This window comes from Bombus fervidus, chromosome 6, assembly GCF_041682495.2.
Source record: "Bombus fervidus isolate BK054 chromosome 6, iyBomFerv1, whole genome shotgun sequence".
Lineage (NCBI taxonomy): Eukaryota > Metazoa > Arthropoda > Insecta > Hymenoptera > Apidae > Bombus > Bombus fervidus.
Genome location: NC_091522.1, coordinates 11,503,744 through 11,526,453, shown reverse-complemented (window position 1 = coordinate 11,526,453; position 22,710 = coordinate 11,503,744). Strand labels below are relative to the sequence as shown.

The window sequence follows — 22,710 nt, the reverse complement described above, 5'->3', positions numbered from 1 at the left end:
ACTACTTTTAATTATATGAATTTGTAATTTAATTTTTAATGTAGTAAGGATTTTAATAACTGTTATTATGTTTGTTTAGTGGTGTAGTGTACGCCCCTTTCGTGTGTAGAAAATGCTCTAAGAAGAGAGTAGAGCGCAAAGAAATCATTACAGAGATTGTAGAGACTGAACAAAAGTACGGAAGAGATCTACAAATTATTCTCGAAGAATTTCACAGACCTATGCTAAGGGCTGGGCTTCTCACATCCGAGCAGCTTGCAGCGATTTTCCTCAACGTAGAAGAACTTCTCGAACACAACCTTGTACTCGCAGAGAAATTAAAAGATGCTGTGGAATTTGCTCAGGTAAATAGATAGCCCTTCAATACCATTTTTATTACTTGTACGTTCATCAATTCTTGTTATATATATTACACATTATTGTGATCATACTGTATATTGAATAAAGTTGAAAATAATTTTTTAAAGTAATTTAACTTAAATTTTCCCTGTGATATTTCTGCAACATATAATTTTATAAATAAAAATAATGCACATTTGAATAGAAGTGTATCAAGTAGATTTTTCATTTTATTATCGATAGATGAACGTTTTAATCTAACATTCTGATTGATTTTAAGAAATAAGGTTGTATACAAATAAAGATAATAATTTCTAAATAATTTATAGGAATCCGGGGATGAAGATCTTCTAACGGTAGATGTAGGAAAAATCTTCCTGGAATCTGAGCGGATGTTACATGCATTTGAAAGCTATTGTACCCGTCAAGGAAGCGCAAGCTTATTATTACAGAATTTAGAGAAGGAAAAAGAACTACTGCGAATTTTTCTAAAGGTTTCACAAATGGAAAACACTGTTTTACGTAGAATGAATTTGAATTCCTTCCTAATGGTAAGGGAAAAGTGGAATTATGACATCTTTTCAAATGCAAGACTTTATATAAAAAGTAATTCTTTTCTTCTAGGTTCCCGTTCAAAGAGTAACGAAATATCCTCTCCTGTTGGCTCGATTACTGAAAGCTACGCCTTCTGTACGACCAGACATACAAGAAGCAAAGGAAAGACTAAAACAAGCTCAGGCTACCATAGAGTTACATTTGGAACATATGAATGCTGTAAGTATATCATTAATCTGTATTATAAATTTCGAATAAAATTAATGTCAATATTTTGATGTAAATATGTAAATATTACATGCACAATGGACAAATTTAATAATGTAATAACAGGAAGCAAAGGATGTAACTTCGACAAAGCTTTGGAGAAGAATTTCAATTATTCAGAATGGTAGACGACCTATTGGTGAACAGGATATGGTGAATATAAAATTAAGGAAGGTAATGTAGAAATAATTTATTTTGAAATATACGAATGCATTATTTAACTGTATAATTAACTTTAAATATATTTAAGTTAAATGTAAATTAACACAACAATTAAATAATAGATGGCCGTAGAAGTATTAGAATGGGCTCACGAAGAAGCAAAATTCGTATTAGAAGGACGTCTTTTAGTTGCTCAGCCAACAGATAACAATTGGAGACGCGGGCGTACTGTCAAGCTTGCTCCTGTAACTGCCATGTTGGTTACTAATGGCAAGGTATAAATCATGCCGTTTACAATTATATTTAACGACATTCTGTATTTATAATTTACGCTTGTTCACACATTATACAAATTTTTCTACAGCCAAATGCAGAGGACCTTGAATTTAACGACGATTCTCTCTTTCCAAGACACATTGGTATCAAGGAAGCTACGTTATTGCTAGTTAAAGAAAAACTTGGACGTTATTCATTATTGCGCGTAAGTTATTTTCACGATTTTAAATCAGATGTACACAATTGAGCTCTTTATTATTATGTGAAACTTCATCTATTTTAGGAACCGTTGTATCTGGATAAGTGTATAGTATGTTGTGAAACAGACCTTGAAGATTATTTCGAAATTCAAGAATTATCATCAAAGGAAACTTTTATATTTAAGGTGATATTTTTATTACATAAAATACGATGCGATATTATAATGTAATTTACATTATGTTCTGAAATTTACATAATTTTTATTCTAATGTCTGTAAAACTAACATATTTAATGAAATCGAGTTTCGTTATTGTATTTTATTGTTTATAAAAGATAAAGATAGAATTTTTATATATTATATTTTCTCAATAATCATTGTTTCATTTACAACAAATATTATATTGTAGGCCGAAGATGGCGCCAGAACAAAGAGGTGGTGTAGGACGTTACAAACACACGCACAATCTCTTGGTGCATGGCGTAAACGTCGTGGAGCGCTACCAAATATCATGATATGCGGTGTCGCGAGAAATTGATGAAGAAACGACACGATTAAATATAAAAGTAGAATCTAAATTTACAGGTATTATTTAAAGGTGATTGTGATTCCTAAACACGCACGAATAAGTTCGTGCAATCGATTAAAATGACGTATGATCTCCAGATGAATTAGCAGTGATTTATCAAGGAGAATATATGTGTTGGACCAAAAGATTTCCTCTGCTCATTGGTGGTACGTATCAATGAGTAATATGAAAATCTAACTCTTGCCGTGCGCAGACTATTTTGCGTTCGGTTACAGTACGTTGCAGAAACTTAAGTTTCCTACGTCGCTGTAGCCAACACGTTGTACAACATTATATAACGTCACAAATTGTTCTGTTTTTCCCTTCTCCCGGATACCGCAACTACATGTATACCGAATGAGTAATTGCCCACGCGTAGGACTATTTAACATTTGCATTGAAACTAAAAGAGCAGAGAGTAGCTGTGATACTGACCGGTGTAGTATTGGGTACTTTTTATCAGATTATATCAAATACTGCAGTACGAATCGAGCTTTTATTTCTATGTATTTTTATAGAGACATTTAACTTTCCCGAAAATAAATTGATAATAATGTACATAATTTTAAAAATGAGGTAATAGGGTTATTATACTTTGTACCCTTACGGTTTACGAGAACTAAGAAACTGCCAAATGTTCCGTAAAATCAAGCTTGGTAATGATTTATATATAAATTAATTAATCTACTAGATATAGTATATAACTATTCCTTGAATAATAATTAACAGTATTTTATGGCGTCTAACACACAAACTTGAAATTGTATATTGTACAATAATTTTATTTAAGACCTAAGCCATACGTTTTGTATATAGATGTATATTTATATTGAGATTGGTTTTAGACACATAATTGTTATTTTAAATCCGTCATTCAATAAAAATCAAATATACTTATTTGCATGCTGTATATTACAGCATGATTAATATTGTTCCTTATTTACCATATTCATTACTCGTATGTCAGCTAGAAGCAATGATAAATACAAATAGATTTGTTTTTAAAAAATCAGTATTTTTTCTACCAATATAGATATATTTATACATATACAAGTACAGGTACTGTATGATACTGATAATTTTTTGTTTACCTTTATCACATATTAAAAAGTCATCAATATCTGAGAGGTTAGGTTCTATCTGTATATTTACCAATAATTAAACATGAATTTAAAAATTTACTAAACATAATAAATGATATTTAAAAAATGTTAAACACTAAGAAATTTAAAACCATTCTTCTGACGTATACGCTGTCACTAAAACGCACAACTATAGACGAAAATACACTGAAGTGAGATTTTTTTTGCGAATATCTTAGAAACTAAAACTGACCGCCAGTTATATGTATAGAAACAAGTTGTTCAAAACGTTGCACTTTAGAACATATTCAAAATCGGAGAGGAAGTAGCGCTCCTACAACTTCACTAAATATAGTTACAATTACATCATAAATTACACAATTATATGTTCGATATTTTCAAAATTGAGATATAGATTAGAAATGACAAATAATTTTATCAGACCTCTCACGTGACATAATAAGGTATATTAAACATCAGTGTATCAAATTTAAATAATAATCAATAAATGTTTGAAAAATATTTATAATACACAAATTGTTTCGAATATAACGTAGCATATATATATAAGCTGATATGTATAAATAAGATAAAAGTAAACATTTATCAATAATGACTATATCTCAATAAAAAATAGAAGTTTGCTATATATAAGCTTTTGTTGATTTGTCTTGCTACTTTTTAAATACTAAAAGTTTAATATTTAAATTAATCCTTATGTGTTACAACAATGCTACAATCTACGTATGTTATGAATTTCGTAATGCGAAGTAAGCAATGAATGTAAGGGGTTCTCAAACATTCATTCACTTGTTTTTATAATTCAGAACCCCTGACCTGTCATAAACAACGAAGATGGCTTAAGGTAGACTCGTTATCTGTTAATTCTTTTAACGTTGACATAATGTGTGTTACTGTCCACAAGGTTTTTTATTTCATTTAATGAAGAATTAAATTTGTTTGCAATTATGGCTCAAGCGAAACTTCACTCACAGGAAGAAACAAGTAGCACACTTAACGATAAAGAGAAGGAGGCTGACGAAAAAGAAGGTATAGTTTTGAAATAGTTTCGAAAGTATTGAACCCATTATCACTTCCGTTAACATGTATAAACTATTATTGATTAATTTCATGATAATACATTAAAAATATTTCGTTCGATTTAAAGTAATTATATTTCGGTTGTACGTAATTGAAAAATGTCATATGTATTACTCAAACAAGTGTCTTTATTATTACAATATTATTTACAAATGAATTTTTTTAGGTTCAACAACAGTCCTAGAATGTGCAGTCTGCCTTCAACCATGTATATATCCTGCAAGATTACCTTGCAATCATATATATTGTTACCTCTGTGTCAAAGGTGTTGCGAATCAAAGCAAAAGATGTCCCATGTGTCGTCAAGAAATTCCTCCTGATTTTCTTAATAGACCACAGCTGGTAGAAGTAGATGAAGCACAAAAGGAATCAGAACATTTTGAAGAAGAATACCAATGGTTTTACGAAGGTAGAAATGGTATAGTATCTTTTATTACACAAATTTATTTTATTTTTTAGCTACAGATAAGATACTTCTTATAAATATAATTTATTAAATGTAAATATATCTACACAAATATACATATATGTATGTCATAGATGTTATGCACAAAGATATAAAAACATGAGTTAAAGAAGTAAATTATTAAGATAATAAGGTAATATACTTCAAATTACAAATAAAATCAATGTTATTAGAACATTGAATGTAAAAAGTAAATAACTTCATTATTTGTTAAAAACATGTGATGAAGTATAGAGAAGTTTATATCATACCCCTTCATAGGTTGGTGGAAATATGATTCAAGGACTAGCCAGGATTTGGAGGCTATTTACAACCTAGGTAGCACCCAATGTGAAATTTTAATTTGTGGCATGCTTTATATAATTGACTTTAAAAACAATTGTCAGTACAGAAAATATCAACCATATTATAAACGTAATATTAAGCGTGATAGAAAAGATGCACCTTGTAAGGGTGTTTCAGGAATAAAATAAATTGTAATTGCATCTTTTATATCTTTTTAAATATGATTGGCATAAAGTGTTTTTGATTGTATTTATACATTATATAACCATTCATAGAACTATCTATAGTATTATGCACAATATACCTGTTATAAATTTTCATGTAAAATATTGTATGATGTAAAAAGTATAAGGATTTCCATTATTTTGTTATAAAAGAATTACAATTTAGTTTCCATGTATATTTATAATAAAACTTCTGTATTCCAGAATACAAGTTATTTTTCTTTGTAAATTCCCCAGCTGAAACACTTAACATTTGTTTATGTAATCATTCTGATTCTGATTATGATTATGATTCTGATTCCGATTCTGATTCCGATTCTGATTCCGATTCTGATTCCGATTCTGATTCCGATTCTGATTCCGATACTGACTCCGATTCTGACTTTGACTCTGATTCTGATTCTCACACTCACCCTGACCCTGACTCTGACTCTGACTCTGACTCTGACTCTGACTCTGACTCTGACTCTGACTCTGATTCTGACTCTAACTCTGATTTTGATTCTATGGACAGCAGAACTTGTGTAATTTTGAATTACATTGTTACAGGTTGGTGGCAATATGATCAACGTACAAGTCATGAATTAGAAACTGCATATAAACAAGGCAAACGGAATTGTGAATTATTGATCGCAGGATTTCTTTATATTGCTGATTTTGGTTCAATGCTCCAATTACGTAGAAATGATCCTTCTAGGCGAAGAAAAATTAAACGTGATTTATATAATGTACCAAAAAAAGGAGTAGCAGGTTTAAGATTAATTAATCAGGATGAAGAAATCACTAGAGAAGTAAGGGGAGCAGAAAGACCAGCTAGTCCTGCAAGTGATGATATGGGTATAATAATTACTAAAACCAGTTGTTTGTTGAAGTTTTATTTGTACTTGTAAGAGCTTTGTAATGATTATTAGCATTATATATATGGGTAATGTAACTTTTTGTTTAAAGGCACCGGAGATGGTACAAATACTCCAGTACCTCCAAGTAATACACCACAAACACCAGCTGGTGGAACAGCAAGTGGTGATGCTACACCTCTAAATGACAGAATGGAACAAAGAGACTCTTTACATCAGGTATTAGAACAAATGCGTTCCTTAGTTCTGAGAGAACATTTATCTTCAGATACAGATGATGAATTAGAGGAAGATGAAGGAAGTGAATCACCTTCCACTCATCCTACATTATAATGACTACAAACATCTAATATTTCCTATTCATCAAATGAAGATCATTTTTAAAAAGTTTAATTTATTGAAATAAATGTGCATCCTATTAAATGAAAAATATAGTATAATAAACTCATGTACATGTTCAAAAATGCAGAACATTTATATATGTGATGTACTGACATGCAATCTGTACATTGCTCTGTGATGCTTATTAAAAAAAAAAACAATTAAGTACAATTAAGTCTTTCACAACTAAATATTCAGTGGATGATCATTTTAAATATTCTTTTGCATATTACGAATGTTCAGGCTTTATAAATGTATATATTAGTAATTTTACACTTTTTACCATCTCCTTAAAAAATGTTCTCCAGGAAAGAAATATCATTCCATGTTCCTGTACTTTAATGTTGATTCTACTTAATTCATATTTATGTAATTTTCATAATTATTGTAGATTATGTTATATCGTAACTTTAGGTTATTGAGAGTAATTAAGAATATTTAAAATTTTTTTGTATCTTAAAAAATAACAATAATCTATTGTTTTTGCACATAAAATGTTAATATATTCTGAAATTTAGCAATATTTTCTTATTTATATGTTCGATATAATTAGCACACTGCCATCTTTTTGCATTTGTTGTAAGCATTTCTTATATTAATCTTTTAAATTGATGCACATCGAAAAATAACATAATTTTTCATTCAACTTGTTAATATTATCGTTAAAAATAAACTGGACATTTGTTAAAAAATCATAGCGTTTCTCGTGCATTGTATATAATTTTACAATAATGGTGATAATACTATCGATTCTAGTAATATAAAAATATTTTTTACCGAATAGTTTTACACCTCCAGTAATTAAAAATTAAATGTAAAAAGAAATTATAAATACTAAAATAATTATGCAAACTTTTATTTGAATATTTTTACAAATATTATAAAAAGAGAAAATTAAAAATATATAATAATCTCTTAATAAAAGAAAGATATGTGTAATATGAAATAAATAATTAATTTTAGATATATTATATAAGAATCTTCGATTTTTCGTGATAAAAATAAAAATAGAGCATATGTTAGGTACTTTCTTGTACTTTTATTATTTTATTTTATTTTTTTTTTGTTATATTTACCGAATTACAAAATATATTACTACTTTTCTGATAATATTATGCTTAAAATTCTTACTTCTTTTTAAATAAAATAAGACAGATTCATTCTTTTTAGACTAAAACCATGCTGCCGTGCATCAAATTTCATACAACATTAAGTTTCTCTTTCATCATAGATGTAAATCGCTAATTATTTTAGTATTAGATTTCATTCAAATTTAATATTTTCAAACGCAATATGTAGTATTAAAAAACCAGTTGAGAAAATTTACGTTTCTCATTGCTTACAATAATTTGACAATCAGGAATTTAATTATAGCTTTGAAGCTGTAAATCGTAACGAGTGATTCAAGAGTTTATTTCCGTTCTTGTTTAACACTGATTTGAATGATTGATAATTTATTATGATTTTCGTAACGAATCGTAAATATGATGTAATGCAAGTGTCCCTTTTCTGAAATTGTGATGTTTTAACTCTGTTTCACTCGTTCTTTTTTAAAAAATAAAAGATTAAATGAATTTTCTAACTACTTTTCTCTGTTATAATGTCGCACCAACACCTAGTGGGCTTGCGTCGCAGTGCAACTCGGTCTCGTCAGAGGAGGAATAGATTGCCAGAACTGCTGAAACGACTAATATAAGTAATTTCGCGTACATGCATTTCAGCATGTTCAAATACATATAAATAAGACATTCTTCTGAAGTACATAAATTGTGCCGAGAATTTGCGACAACCGAAAAATTTTTTACAGATCTTAAAAAGATAAGAGTAAGATCTGTATTTTCTAATATTAGCTGATATTAGGCATTCTAAATACCCTATTTGTATTTGTAAAATATAATTTTCTATCGATCTTTTAATATCATTTACTATCGTATACTTCATATTTATTATGTCAGTATTATGATATAGTATAGTATCATGATATCAATTACATGTACTTATATTCGAATTAACATTTAAATCAACATCAGTTTGATTAAATTCCTACACAACATATAGATATTCTATTTAGGGATTAAATACATTTTATATACTTTAGATGAGATTGCCAAAAAAGCTTTAAAACTTGACTAAAATCATGTGCAAATTATATACAAATATAGTTCTGATAGAGACAAGATAATTTTCTTTATCTGATGTGATTACAATAATGTTACTTAAAGAAAATATTTTAATAGCCTTGCAAAATTGTTTAAATTATGGAAGATTTTAGTTTTTAATGGAGTATATTTTATAAAAAAAATTATGTAATGCAATTTTGTAAAAATAATTTTTAAAAACATGTATTGTAACGGTTCTTAAAAATTAAAAATATATGCTTTTATATATATGTATATATATGAATATATGTATAGTAGCATATAGAAAAGCATATATGCATATATAAATATATGTATGTATATTACATAGTTGTCATATTTATTTCTAGTAACACACATATATGATAATACTAACAAAATATATTTTTCATTAACAATTAATATTTCACAGTAATATTTTATTTGAAAATGTAATAAAAATATTTATAAGGAATTTTACAAATAAAAATTACTATTTTCACAATTATACTAATATATTTAGTAAATATTATTACGCATATTTGAAAAGAATATTAAATTAAAATTCATTTATATCTTTTTTGACAATATTAAATGTATAGAATGTATCTTAAATGGCATATAATTTAAATTTTCGCGCCATCTAATCATTTCTAAATAATGTTCAAAAAAACTTCCGTGGGCGTAATAAGAAGCCGGTGAACCGTCAGATTCTGATGTATGTGAAAGAGAAATTTTGTGGAAAAGTTGGTGATTATTTAATTTCTAATAAAATGAATTAAAAAAAATGTCTTTGATACCCTAATTGTGAGGTTTGTATTACATCTAGCTTTATATTTAGTTGTAATATTGATATACCTTTTTTTATACGCAGTATCATATAAAGAATATCGGTTTAGATGTATGTTGTCATTTGCAATTGATGAATGTGATCTACATATTTAATATTACAAATAGAACAAACAGTAGCATATGTGAAAAGAAGTTTTATGTAAGTTTTTATTATACTACATTCAAATGAGTAAGGAGTCAAATAATTTAATTATTTTTTTCAACGGTTTTCAACGGATTTCAACGGTTACGTGATACCATTTGATACAATATGGTAAAAATAAAAAAAATTGTTTATATCGGTAACTTTTAAAATTATATACATAAGAAGTAATGCCGTTAGGGAAGGTATATAAGAATAGAAATAATTATAATCGCATGATCCTCCGATCTCATTATTTGATAAGTCGCGGCTAAGGTAGCCTATTTTCCGATAACGGTTAGGATTGAGTAAAATTACTTTTGAGGTATCTAACAAAAGTTTTGTATTTCAGATTACACAAGTTCATTTAAATTTAATGAAATAAAAATTTTAAAAATATATAAAAAAATACAAATTTTTCTTATATGAAAAATTACATAACACAATGAGCATAAAACAAAATTCAGAGTTGATTATTTTTGTGACTCATATTGAACCATGCCATACATTCCTCAGAATATGGGGTCAAATTGATAAAAATTCTGCAACATGTGTAGAACGTATGATTTTACCCCTTGTTGAACAATTTACTAGACGTCAAAACTGTGTTAAAATTCAGTCAGCCAGTTTGCGCATAAATGCTCTTTGCTGTGCTAAATTTCAAAATGATGGATATTATCGAGCAAGAATAAAGCATATAAATAATATTGATGATACTGTGCTTTTGCATTTCATTGATTATGGTAATCTTGAATTGTTTCCAATACAAGAAATACATTTACTTGACGATATACCTGGTTCTGAATCTTTACAATCTTTACCACCTGTGGCGTTTCAATTTACATTAATGCATTTATTACCTTCAAATGGTCATTGGTCTAAAGAAATAATTGAGTCAATTCAGAAGACTCTACGGTACAATGAATATAAAATTATGATTCATACTATAACCAACAGCGATAATTTTATTAAACTTCTGTACAATGATGAGGATTTCACTGAATTGTTAATCAAGAAACGCATAGCAAAAAAAGCAACATTGCTAGAAATGTATAGGTATTTATTTTATTTTGATATCTATAAAATAAATATTTCTATGTCATATTGCTTTTGCAATTATTATTCACAATCTTATGTTTGTGTCACTCATAATTTTGCATTTTATTATCGATTATAAGTTTAAATATTGACTTTCATATTATTTATTAAATTATATTTAATTATACTTAATAAAATGTTGTTGAGAATTTGGAAGAATTTACAGACATTACTCTTATTAAAACTTTTATATATCTTTCTAGTTCAAGAGGTATAACAGAACCTGAATTGCTATTATATGAAAAAAATCTGAGTTCATTACATTCTGCTGAAAATGAAGATCAAGGATTTCAACAAAATGTTTGTTCATGCTGTGCAGTTCAGCAAAAACATATGACGCACGCCTCTGTTCAAGAAGCTCTTGTATTTAAATCTCGCGTTTTGGATGTATCATCAAAGCATGATGTATATGTTTCATTTGTAGAAGATGGTCCACATAAGTTTTCTGTGCAACTTCAAAGTACCACTCAGGTATTGCGCATACTCATGAGAGATATTAACAATCATCCTCTAGAGCCATTACAAGAACCTCCATTACCTGGATCAGTATGTCTAGGTCGTTATACGCGAGATAAGGTGTTATGCAGAGCTGTTGTAATGTCTGTTATGGAAAATAAGTGTAAACTTTATTATGTTGATTTTGGTCACACGGAAGTATTACCATACACAGATATTTTCAAGTTACCACCTCACTTTATTAATCCTAGAGTGCTTTCTATTCGGTTCACATTAAGCGGTGTACACGAATTAAATGTTACAGGTACAATGAAAGAATATTTTAAACAAGTACTAGCAGGAAAGCTCCTTGTTCTGCATGTCTGCCCACCAGAGGGACCACCTTTAGTACAATATGGAGACTTATATGATAATGGAAAAAACATAAAAGACATTCTTAGAGAAGCATTTCCACCTCCAGTTATGCTGAAATCTATAAATTGTTTTACATACCAAACACCAAAATCATTATTAGTAGGAGACGTAGTAAATGTCTACGTTTCGTTTGTGGAATCTTATAAAAAATTTTTTGTACGACTTGAGGATTATATGCCATCTCTTGAATTAATAATGAATGATTTAGCAGATTTTTGTACACCTGGGCCTACTTTAAGTCTAGCAGAATTAAAGATTGGTCTTCCTTGTGCTGCTTTATATGATAATCAATGGTATAGAGCACAGATTCTGAACGTAAATGGAGAAAATATAAGAGTCTTATATGTAGACTATGGTAATGAAGAAACTGTAACTTTAAAGTCTCTTCGTTCAATTCGTGCCGACTTAGTCAAAACATTGCCAGCACAAGCTATAAAATGTACTTTGCATGGTAATCGAGTGATTGAACCTACTCAAGAAACTCACGATCGGTTTGAGTTGTACACTTTGGAAAAACGCTTCCATATAAAAGTTATAGATGTAACTTCTAATGGTCTAGTGGTAGATTTGTATGAAAAAGAGCACAACATGAATATTCTTTCTGAATTGTTTCATATAGTTCCAATTGAACATGTAAAAAATCAGTACTCTTTTAAACTGATTTTGAAAACTGATCAAAATGAGGATACAAATAAATTGCATAAAAAAAATCAATCAATATCACTGCATCAAACACATAACAGTAGTACTGATCAAGAAAAGAATAAGTATAAAATTTTTAAAAATGGATTAAGTGAATCAATTGAAAGTAGGAATGAAAGAAGTAATTTTCATCATAATGATTCACAAAATGAAAGATGTAAGAGAGATGAGTCTTCTAATAATCGTAGTACAAAAGATAAATGGAGCAATAGACATGATGGTAATGATTCGTCTAAAATCGGGAAAGGTACCAGAGGTAATAGAAATAGAGCTTCAGATACATCATTTAAGGGCAATACCAAACATGGAAAAAGTAGTACTAATCGTGGTAGTTATTCTAGACGTGGTGGCATTTCTCAGAGAATGCAAAGTAACAAATTCAGTGATAGAAATAATGAGGGAAATTATAAAAATGGAAAAACAAATAGCGATTATCATGATAGTAATAGATTTAAAGAAAGAAAAGGACAAGGATATAGGCTTATACAAAATAAGTTAAACATCGCTAATTCTACCTGTGATGAAAAAAGACAAAACCTTATGAATCATACAAATGAATTTTATATTCCACATCCTAATATAACTATTGGAATTATAAAACTTTCTGAAGTAGTTGTTATAAATAGTCTCTGTGATTTTTATATACAATTAAATTCTGATTATATTGGTTTAGAGACTATGATGGATAATATTGCATCAATATATGAAAATGAAGGACACTTACTAAAAGAATCTGACATGTTATGTGGCACATATTGCATTGCTCAGTATTCAAAAGACCTAAAATGGTATAGAGCTGAAATCAAAGACACTCAAGAAACTAGTGCAACTGTACAATTCATAGATTATGGCAATATAGAAACAGTTGAATTTTATAAAATTAAAACTATAGAAAAGGAATTTATAAAATTCCCTAAACAAGCTATACATTGTAAACTATTTGGTGTAAAGGATGATGATCTTGATTCAAACAAAATAAAAGCTTTTGCGAATTTAGTTATTAATAAAACAGTAGAAGCAGAATTTATAAATGAAAAAGATGGTATGTACAGTGTCTCACTGAAAAGATTGACTGATGATGGGCTAGCAGAGATTTTGATAAATAAAAAATTTTGTGAGAATACCGAACAAACAAAAGAAAACATAATTGAATGGAATACAATTTCATATGCACCTGGAACTAAAAAAGATGTGGTTATTACATGGTTTACAAATCCCAATAATTTTTATTGTCAAATACTCGATAACGAAAACGAATTTAAGTCTATGATGAATGAAATTCAGAGGATATATGCTACAAAAAAACGAATTTCATATATGTTACAGGTGATTATTTGATTTGGATGATTTAAAATTTTCGTGTGTTACATATATTATAAACAGGTTTTCATAAATACTTTTAGGTTGGATCTCCAGTAGTAGCAATATTCTCTGACGATGGAGCTTTTTATCGTGCAGAAATCATTGAATTAAATAAATTAAATGGTCATCATATTCAGTATATAGATTTTGGAAATAGTGCTATAGTTGATCCTCAGAACATTTATCCAGTAGAAAAGGAATTAATGCGTCTTCCTAAACAAGCTGTCCAATGTTCATTGCTAAATGTTGCTCCACCAGTTGGTTTTAATTGGTCTGAAGCAAATACAAAAGCAATTGATAATTGCTTTAATGTTGATAACTTCACGTGTGTTTTTCACGATAAAAAAGATAATAAATATTTAATATCATTAATTAATAACGGAAAGGATGTAGCTAACATGTTAGCTGAACTAAATCTTGCATCATTATCCAATTCAGGTACTAAATCAGATGTTGATGTTAAAGGTAAGATAATTTTTTATATATCTTTTTCATAACTTATTTATTTCTGATTTAAACAGTTTCTAAAAATAAAATTAAATAATTCGTTTTCTTTTTAAAAGTAGGCAAAAGAATCTTTAATGAAAAATATTAAATGAGTCTTATATTTTGTAATATATTTTTTTAAATGTAACGATATAAATATATAATTTTGTTTTATAAAAGTGTACCTCTTACAATTTTATATATATAACGTACGCACATATATTAAATGTTAATAATAGAGCTAATACAAATAACATATGAAATAATTGACTAATATAACATTGAATCTTATTTTAAGATTTTAGCGTAATAAAAAATTATAAGAAGTATAATACTATTTTAATTTGCATTTTAAAAGAAGATATGTATTAAAAAGAATAAGTAAAAACGATTAAATATATTTCATGAACAAAAATGTAAAACATGAGTAAACATACTTACATATGATTAATTTTAATAACAATCAAGAAGTATATAATATGTAGCATTATTTTACTTTCAGATAATAATACTTCAACACCAACAATTAAATCTAACATAAAAAGAATGGATATAAATCTCTTAAATGGTCAAGCACTTCGAGTAAAAGTTTCAAGTGTTCGAAATATATCAGAATTCTATATACAATTACCTTCAGCTACTGAATGTCAAGATATAATTAATACATACATGGTTGACAAAAATCCTGAGGTACGTTTACACACATGCAAATATATTTAATTACATTATTAAATAAAATATCATGAATAGTAATCTAAGTAGATATTGCATGAGTACATTATTTATGATTATGTATCTATCTATTTATGTATATGTATGTATATATCTATTGTATTATCCATTTTTTCACGATTATATTATAATATTAATCTTTAATATTAATCATTATTCATGATTATGTACCTATCTATTATATTACACTGCAAGTACATAGTACTCATGTACTTACAGTTTAAGATGAATAGATAAATGCAGGTTTAATTTTATATTTGATGCATGGAAGTTACTGATATGTAAAGATTATTGTTCAGTAGATCTAATTTATTTAAACATCTGTTAATAAGAAATATTATGATCTTTCTAAATTTAGTTAAAATATTAAATTTATAAAATTGAGAGAAAAAATATCTTTAAACAAAAAATTGTTAAAACAATGCTTTAAACATAAAATTAACTTAATTATGTTGTTAAAATTTGAATAGCACATATTTTAATGCATGAGTTACGAACTATTTGTACTGATACATGATTATTATTAATATTTATGCTAATAATTAATTGAAGAGGTTTAATTACTATTGCAATTGTTCCTTTTTATTATGTACCTTTGATTGTGATATTAAAAAATTGGAAAAGATTATAACAAACTAATCCTCAAACTAACAAAAATTATTATAAGAGAAACTATGCAATTACTGAATTAACAATCTATTACTAATCTTCATTATTCTAATCATATGTCTTTTATTATTGTCTTTTATATGTCTTTCATTGCACGATGTATGGTATTAATAACTTAATCAAAGTAAAATTTATCTTCCTTGTCCTGTACTGACACTTTCTTCTACCAAGTTATGTGTTCAGTGTATTTAATATATTTATACATTTATCATACACAGTAATATCTCTGCCATTTTGTATTTTGATTAATGGAGCTGTATTTGATTAATAATTTGTAAATAAAATGTATTTTATAAAGTAAGAAGAGGTAAACTTATGTATTTTGTGCAGTACTACAATCATAGAATTGCATTACATTCACTACTTATTATTAGAGTACTTATATTAAAACAGATATATAAAATCATTTTGAGTACATTAATAGTATAAATACAAAATTCGTTTCAAATTTATTTAGAGAATTTTATTCTAACTTTTAGCATTTTGTGTATTTTAAAATTTTTATTTTTTTTTTACAAGAATAAATATTTAGATATTTTTAACTTTAAATATATTTATTTTACATAATAAACTGTGTGTATTTTTAAAATTAATATTTTTGTTAATTAATGTTTTTGTGTTGTTATTTTTATTTCTATATACTCACTTATATAATACATTCGTAATTTACTAGGTCAATAGAAGTAAATATTTCATTCTCTTTATTCTGTTATGTCTAACATTGCATGTTAATTTTTCGGTTTTTTTTTCATAGATATATTGAATACATATATCTAATCATTTCTGCAATGTGTAGTATTTTGATACTAATAAAAATAAGATTATATTTAATAAGTAACTTATCTCTATTTATATTTCAAGCTTCTATAAAAAATTAGGCTAAAAATTATTTATTCATCAAAAAAATTTTAATTGAAGATCATATCAAGAGTAGTATGAAACTAATATCATTATAATATTTTTTAAAATTAAATTTGTGCATAAAAATTTAAGTAAATTTACAATATTAGTAAGGATAAGTATGGCAATGGCAGGTGATGCAACGATTATCAATCCATGAGATATGCCCAGGCACAGGTTGTTTGGTTTATTCAAATGGAGTTTGGAGACGGGCGGTAATCAATAGCCGCTATTCACAATCCACGGGCTTTAATGTAAAATTCATTGATACTGGAGCATACCATGAAATTCTGTCAGATAGTGTGAGTTTTGCAAAAAAGAAAAATACAAAAGCAAGATGAATTTAAATGCTAAATTCAATTTATGTATAGATAATGTAATATTGCTAGGAGTAGAAGTTACTTAATACCATACTTGCTGCATTGAAGAATGTTAATACAATAATACAATTCATTTTAGCGAATTAAAGATTTATAGTAGAACTAAAGTAGATTTTATTTATGTTAAGATTATTAATTTCTTAAGTATAAATCTTTAAATTAATAGTATATTGCTTAATACTAACCAATGCACTTGATTAAATATTTGAAATATTTAGTATGATATATTCAGTATAATAAAAATATCCTTAGATTATTTGCTTTTATATTGTCTTTGTTTAATAAAAACTTTTGATTATTATTATAACTTATTAATTTAGGTGTTAGCTTTACCAGGAGAACTTTCTGTAATGCAGTATCAATCAATTAAATGTTCCCTTGTAAGAAATACTATTTCTGAGACAGATACTAAATTCAAAGAAAATATTGAGGGAAAAGAAGTAATTATATATGTGGAAGAAATTGACAATAATAGGTAAATTTAATCTTCAGCTTGTTATAAATTGTTACTAGAATATTTTTCTATTAATGAACAAAATATATTTTTATTTCATGTTCTTTTATAAAATTCAGAGAAATTGGTAATGTGAATACAGAGAAATCTATGATATGATACTACCCTAATAAGTGAATAGAAAATGAAGTCATTCGTAGTTATTTGACCAGTGCTTTTTTTTTAAATGTAAATTAAAATTTTTAGTGATAAATGATTCATGTATCATTAATCCATCAAATTCATATCCACCCTGCATATGAATTTGAAGAATAGTAATATTGCTAATTCTGCAAAATTTTAATTAAAAGAAACTGTACTCACTTAGTTTGGTAGTATCACAATGCAATTATCTATCCTAATTATGATTTTATTAATTTTTCTATGTATATAAAATTTAATTTTATTTTTGCAGACTTATCGTAAAATTATTTGACCTAGATGGTTATAAAATAAATATTCCTGAAAAGTCAGATGAAAAATTATTACCAATATGTCCAATGCCTATTCTTAATTCTACTCAAGAAGTAATAGTGGCACAGGTAGATCACTCTGGTAGTATTTGGCTAAAGTGTACTGAAAACTACCAAATGGAGAAAAATTTACTTCGTGCACTCAATACGTACTATCCTGCTTCCGGAAAATTATTGAAACCGAAGGTGGGTCACTTATGCGCTGTTAGAAGCAGTAATGGTCAGTGGTATCGAGCTAAGATTATAAGTTATTCTAATAGTGGAGTTTATATAAATTACCTTGATTTTGGCATGTCTACCCGTGTGTCCAATGATAGAGTAATGGTGTTAGATCCGCAATTTTATACACCACACCAGTTAGCTATTAATGTCTCACTATCAGTAATAATTAAGGGTACAGTATTTGAACAATCAGATATATTAGAACATCATTTGGTAAATAAATGTATTACCTGCGTTTTTTATAATGTTAACAAAAGATGGGTAGTGGAATTGCTACATAATGGAGAAAAGTTCAGTAACAAATTCCGTTCTCTTAATTTAATATCAGAACAGAAGATATATGGAATGAGAGAATCTGCAATTCATAATATGACAGAGGGTTGTAAATATAAAGTCTGTGTAGCTCATGCAGATTCACCTAGTCAGTTCTGGCTTCACTATGCAGATGATATTGTAGACCTTCGTAGTAAACACATGCAACTTCAACATGAAGCACTTACATTTCCAGAGATAGATGGAATATTAGAAGAAGGAAGTCTATGCATTGTCTTGGACAGTATAAATAATTTCTGGTATAGGGCACAGGTACTCGATGCTGATGAAGATATCACCACTATTCGATTTATCGATCATGGAAATACAGATATCATCAATAATAAATCTGGAAAGATTCGACAGATGTCAGATGAGTGGAAAGAAATAAAGGAATATGCAATTAAATGCAGATTAGATGTTATACCTGCAGAAACAGAAGATTGGAATTCTGCAATTTGTAAAAAATTCGAAGATTTAGTAAAAGGTAATGTGCTTCTGGAAGCCATGGTAATAGCAAATAGTGTTCCAAAACGAGTAGACTTGTTAATAAATGGTAAAAGTATTAGTGAAATGTTAGTCGAAGATCATCATGCTGTAAAGATTCATATAGAAGAAGAATTAATAGATGAAATAATTGACCTTGAATTGGATCCCTATTCTGCTTTTGTAAGTCACATTAACTCTCCAAATGAGTTTTGGGTTCAAGAAGAAAAATCTATTACTGATTTAGAAATATTGACTGATAGATTTCTTGTAGCACATATGTATTCCAAAGTGGATGAAATTAAAGAAAATTTATTGTGTGTTGCTAAATATCCTGAAGATGAATGTTGGTATAGGGCACGTGTTATATCACACAGTGATAGTGCTACACAAGTTATATATATAGATTATGGAAATTCAGCTACCTCAACCGAAATACGTACTATACCGTCAGATCTTGCAAATATACCTCCTCTATCAAGAAAATGTCGTTTAATTATGCCAGAAGGGATTACGAAATGGTCAGAAAGAGCTTGTGAGGAATTTGTAACATTAGCAGCTGATGGAGCAACTATATTTTTGTTAGACGTAATTGATGAAGGTGAAACATCATTGGTGAAATTAACATTAGATGGTAAAAATGTAACAGATATACTTGTAAACTTTTGTGAACGTCACCCACCGATTATAGAGAAACGATTATCTCCCTTGGGTGAAGAAAATTCACCAAATGTATTTGTTAGTCACATCAATTCACCTGATGAATTTTGGGTTCAAGCAGAAAGCAACACTACAGATTTAAATACAATGTTAGAGAGATTACAAGCAGCACCTAGTTTCCTTCCATTAAGTATATTTGAAATTGGTACTATTTGTGCTGCAAAGTATTTAGAAAATGGTCAATGGCGCAGGGCAAAAATTTTTTCACATTCTGAAGAAGGTACTGAAGTTCTGTGTATAGATTATGGCAACATAACGATTACAAACGAAACACGAATGTTACCAGCAGACATTATAAATATCCCTCCTTTATCGAAATGTTGTGCTCTGCAAAAACCAAACAGTATAAATTCTTGGCCTTTAGATGCTTGCAAAATATTTGAAGAACTTGCTGCAGGTGGAAAAACAATGTTTCAGTTCGAGATTCTTGATGAAACCAGTAATATTTTCTCTGTTAAATTAAGTTTTAATGGGAAAAATATTACTGATATTTTAGTACCATTTGTGGAAAATATATCTGAAGATACTATAATAAAAGGAGTGAATGAAACAAACGAGGGAGAAGATGTAGATATAAACGGATTACCAGAAAATAGTGAAAGTCAAAATCAAGAAATAGGAGAAAACACAGATAATTCATGTTTGAATACTAACAATGTTGTAGAACTTACTGTAGATGAAATAGTCCAAAATATGAAAATGGATAAACCAGAAGAAGATAAAGATACATTTAATGGCCATAACAATAGTATTGTTGCAAACGAAATTGACAAAACAACAGAAAATTTAGAACATTTAAAGACACAAGCTGAAATAGAGACATATAGTGATAAAAATGAAATGCAAGACATTAAAATACATGCTGGAGTAAAAACTGTGAGTGAAGAAGTTTTATCAAGTACAATACAGAACGTAACATTGAATACAATTTCAGACTCATCAGATATTAAAAGTGGCTTAGAAGATGTTAGAAAAGAACAAGATAATGTAATAATATCAAAATCACAAATATGTAATACTGAAATGGAAATAAGTGAACCAAATACAAACATTCAGTATTCTGAGAATGTTAAAGATGGAAATACATCCAACTTAAAAGAATTTGTGAGGGAACAATCTGTGGAAACACTAGGAGGAACTACAACAAACGGTCTCCCTATAAATCTTTTAAAAAAAGAGACTAACATTTCAAGCACTGATAAGGAAGAAAAATGTAATACTGAAGAGGTAAATGTTAATATAACAGATTCTAAAAATAATATAGTAACTTCAAAAACAAAGTCTTGTGAAAATTCTAAAGATGAAAACACATTAGGATCAGAAGAAGATTTAAGGGAACAATCTGCAGAAATACTAGAGGAAACTACAAGAAAAGATACTTCCATAAGTGTTTTAAAAGAATAAACTAATATCTTGAGTATTGATGAAACAAAAAATTCTAGTAACAAAGACTGTTATACACGAGACACTGATGAAGTAAATGTTAATATAATGAACTCTAAAGGTTGCTCCGATGTAAGCAATATAAATGAAAAGGTATCTTCGGGTTTACGATCTACGGGAATAACAAGCAACGAAGTTAAGATTACTGATAGGCAAGATGATGATCCTAAAATATCAGAATGATTACATACAAACACTTCACGATGCTGTTACTTGTGAATGATACTAAAATTACTTCTTCAAAATGAAGGTCACTTGTTTTTTTTTTAGAGAGATCTACATTTAATTTAAAACTTTTTGTCTATATGAATAATATCTTGCATGAAAAAAAATACGAAGACTATCATAAATACATAGAGAATAATATTAAAATGTACTTTTACCAGAAACAAAACAGAAGCTTTCAGTAAAGGACAACATTCCTAAATGAATATTGCAGCTTTAAATATAAAAATCTGAAGTATAAAACATTATTTTTATTTTTATGCTATTTTTTATCTTTTTACTACATAATTAAGAGCAGTAGTTTGTATTGTTTGATCAAATTACATTAAAATATAGAAATTTTTTTATATTATAAAAGAAACTAGTTTTATAAAAAATGATAATGGAATATTCTTACAGTAATTACAATATATATTGTTTTTTAATTGCAATATAATTTTCTGGTACTTTGCCAAAGAATAACAAAGAATACATTTGATGTATAGTTATTCAAAACTGTTTTTCTGTTCCAATACAGTGTATTCTAACATAAAATAAAAAAGAGGTCAATAGTATCTCAGAGATATATTTAAATACTTAAATGTTTATTTTAAAAAATCATATATAAATTTGATATAATATATAAAAATTATATAAATTTATATACTTTAAAATATTCATTTTGAATTAGATTTTGAATTATTAATAGGAATATATGTAATTTTCTATCTTTTTTATTTATATATATCTATATACAATGGTTCATCAAAAAATTATAAATTATATAACCTTTTTCGTTTATTAAATTAAGTGCAGATGTTGTAGTGATTTAATAAAAAATTAAGTTCCACTTTAAAATATTACAATTATTCATAGAGCCTATATAGATACTGATATAAATATATTACTATTATTATTACTATTATTAAGGTACTAATTACAAATTTAAGGAAAAATTCTATGATTCAATAGATTTTATAAAATTTATGATTTTATCAAATTTATGATAAAAAGAAGATAAAAAAGATAAAAAATTAAATTCTTTGTTTATAGATATTAGTTTTTATTGAAACAAAAATAAATATTAATTATTAAACTTCATACTATATAGTGTTCTTCATCTTTTAAAAATAATTAGAAAGAAAACATAAAATAATATTTCAACCCAACTGGTGTTGATAAAAACTAAATAAATTATAAAAATTTAAGTATGTAACTGAGTAGTTTCCGTCTTTCTCAATAAATAGTAAATGTTTATTTGAATAATGCTTAATAATAACATCAAACGTCTTTAAGAGTGATGTT

The 22,710-nt window shown here is 27.4% G+C and overlaps 3 protein-coding genes across 11 annotated transcripts in view; all 3 read left to right on the top strand.

Moving 5' to 3' along the window:
• Positions 1 to 3,264, top strand: part of Rhogef64c (Rho guanine nucleotide exchange factor at 64C) — a 45,890-nt gene extending 42,626 nt beyond the window's left edge. Inside the window, exons 7-15 of one of the 3 annotated variants that reach the window (XR_011800167.1) lie at positions 80 to 344; positions 669 to 890; positions 964 to 1,113; positions 1,228 to 1,335; positions 1,446 to 1,598; positions 1,688 to 1,804; positions 1,883 to 1,984; positions 2,209 to 2,397; positions 2,466 to 3,264. Coding sequence is in view for 2 of the 3 variants with exons in the window: in XM_072006143.1 (XP_071862244.1) it covers positions 80 to 344; positions 669 to 890; positions 964 to 1,113; positions 1,228 to 1,335; positions 1,446 to 1,598; positions 1,688 to 1,804; positions 1,883 to 1,984; positions 2,209 to 2,337 (1,246 nt within the window). In the remaining variant the exon portion in view is untranslated. Of the gene's footprint in view, positions 1 to 79; positions 345 to 668; positions 891 to 963; positions 1,114 to 1,227; positions 1,336 to 1,445; positions 1,599 to 1,687; positions 1,805 to 1,882; positions 1,985 to 2,208 lie in introns of all 3 variants that reach the window. The other 2 variants (XM_072006143.1, XM_072006142.1) reach the window with 2 other exon arrangements.
• Positions 3,265 to 3,404: 140 nt separating this feature from the next.
• Positions 3,405 to 8,603, top strand: Rnf146 (Ring finger protein 146). Of its 2 annotated transcripts, XM_072006145.1 has the most exons (5): positions 3,405 to 4,499; positions 4,717 to 4,968; positions 6,075 to 6,362; positions 6,474 to 6,601; positions 8,383 to 8,603. In XM_072006145.1, exons 1-5 carry the CDS (start codon positions 4,418 to 4,420, stop codon positions 8,443 to 8,445), a joined length of 813 nt encoding a protein of 270 aa, XP_071862246.1. In that variant the 5' UTR covers positions 3,405 to 4,417; the 3' UTR covers positions 8,446 to 8,603. The 2 variants fall into 2 exon arrangements, with proteins under 2 accessions (XP_071862246.1, XP_071862245.1); XM_072006144.1 differs by lacking the exon at positions 8,383 to 8,603 and having other exon boundaries at positions 6,474 to 7,286.
• Positions 8,604 to 9,570: 967 nt separating this feature from the next.
• On the top strand, positions 9,571 to 22,167 carry LOC139988401 (protein tudor). 6 transcript variants are annotated; one of them, XM_072005757.1, is made up of 8 exons: positions 9,571 to 9,692; positions 10,206 to 10,909; positions 11,155 to 13,849; positions 13,927 to 14,323; positions 14,874 to 15,061; positions 16,804 to 16,974; positions 17,373 to 17,527; positions 17,961 to 22,167. In XM_072005757.1, exons 2-8 carry the CDS (start codon positions 10,299 to 10,301, stop codon positions 21,160 to 21,162), a joined length of 7,419 nt encoding a protein of 2,472 aa, XP_071861858.1. In that variant the 5' UTR covers positions 9,571 to 9,692; positions 10,206 to 10,298; the 3' UTR covers positions 21,163 to 22,167. The 6 variants fall into 6 exon arrangements, with proteins under 6 accessions (XP_071861858.1, XP_071861857.1, XP_071861854.1 ...); XM_072005756.1 differs by having other exon boundaries at positions 13,927 to 14,350; positions 16,807 to 16,974; XM_072005753.1 differs by having other exon boundaries at positions 13,927 to 14,350.
• The last annotated feature ends 543 nt before the right edge of the window (positions 22,168 to 22,710 follow it).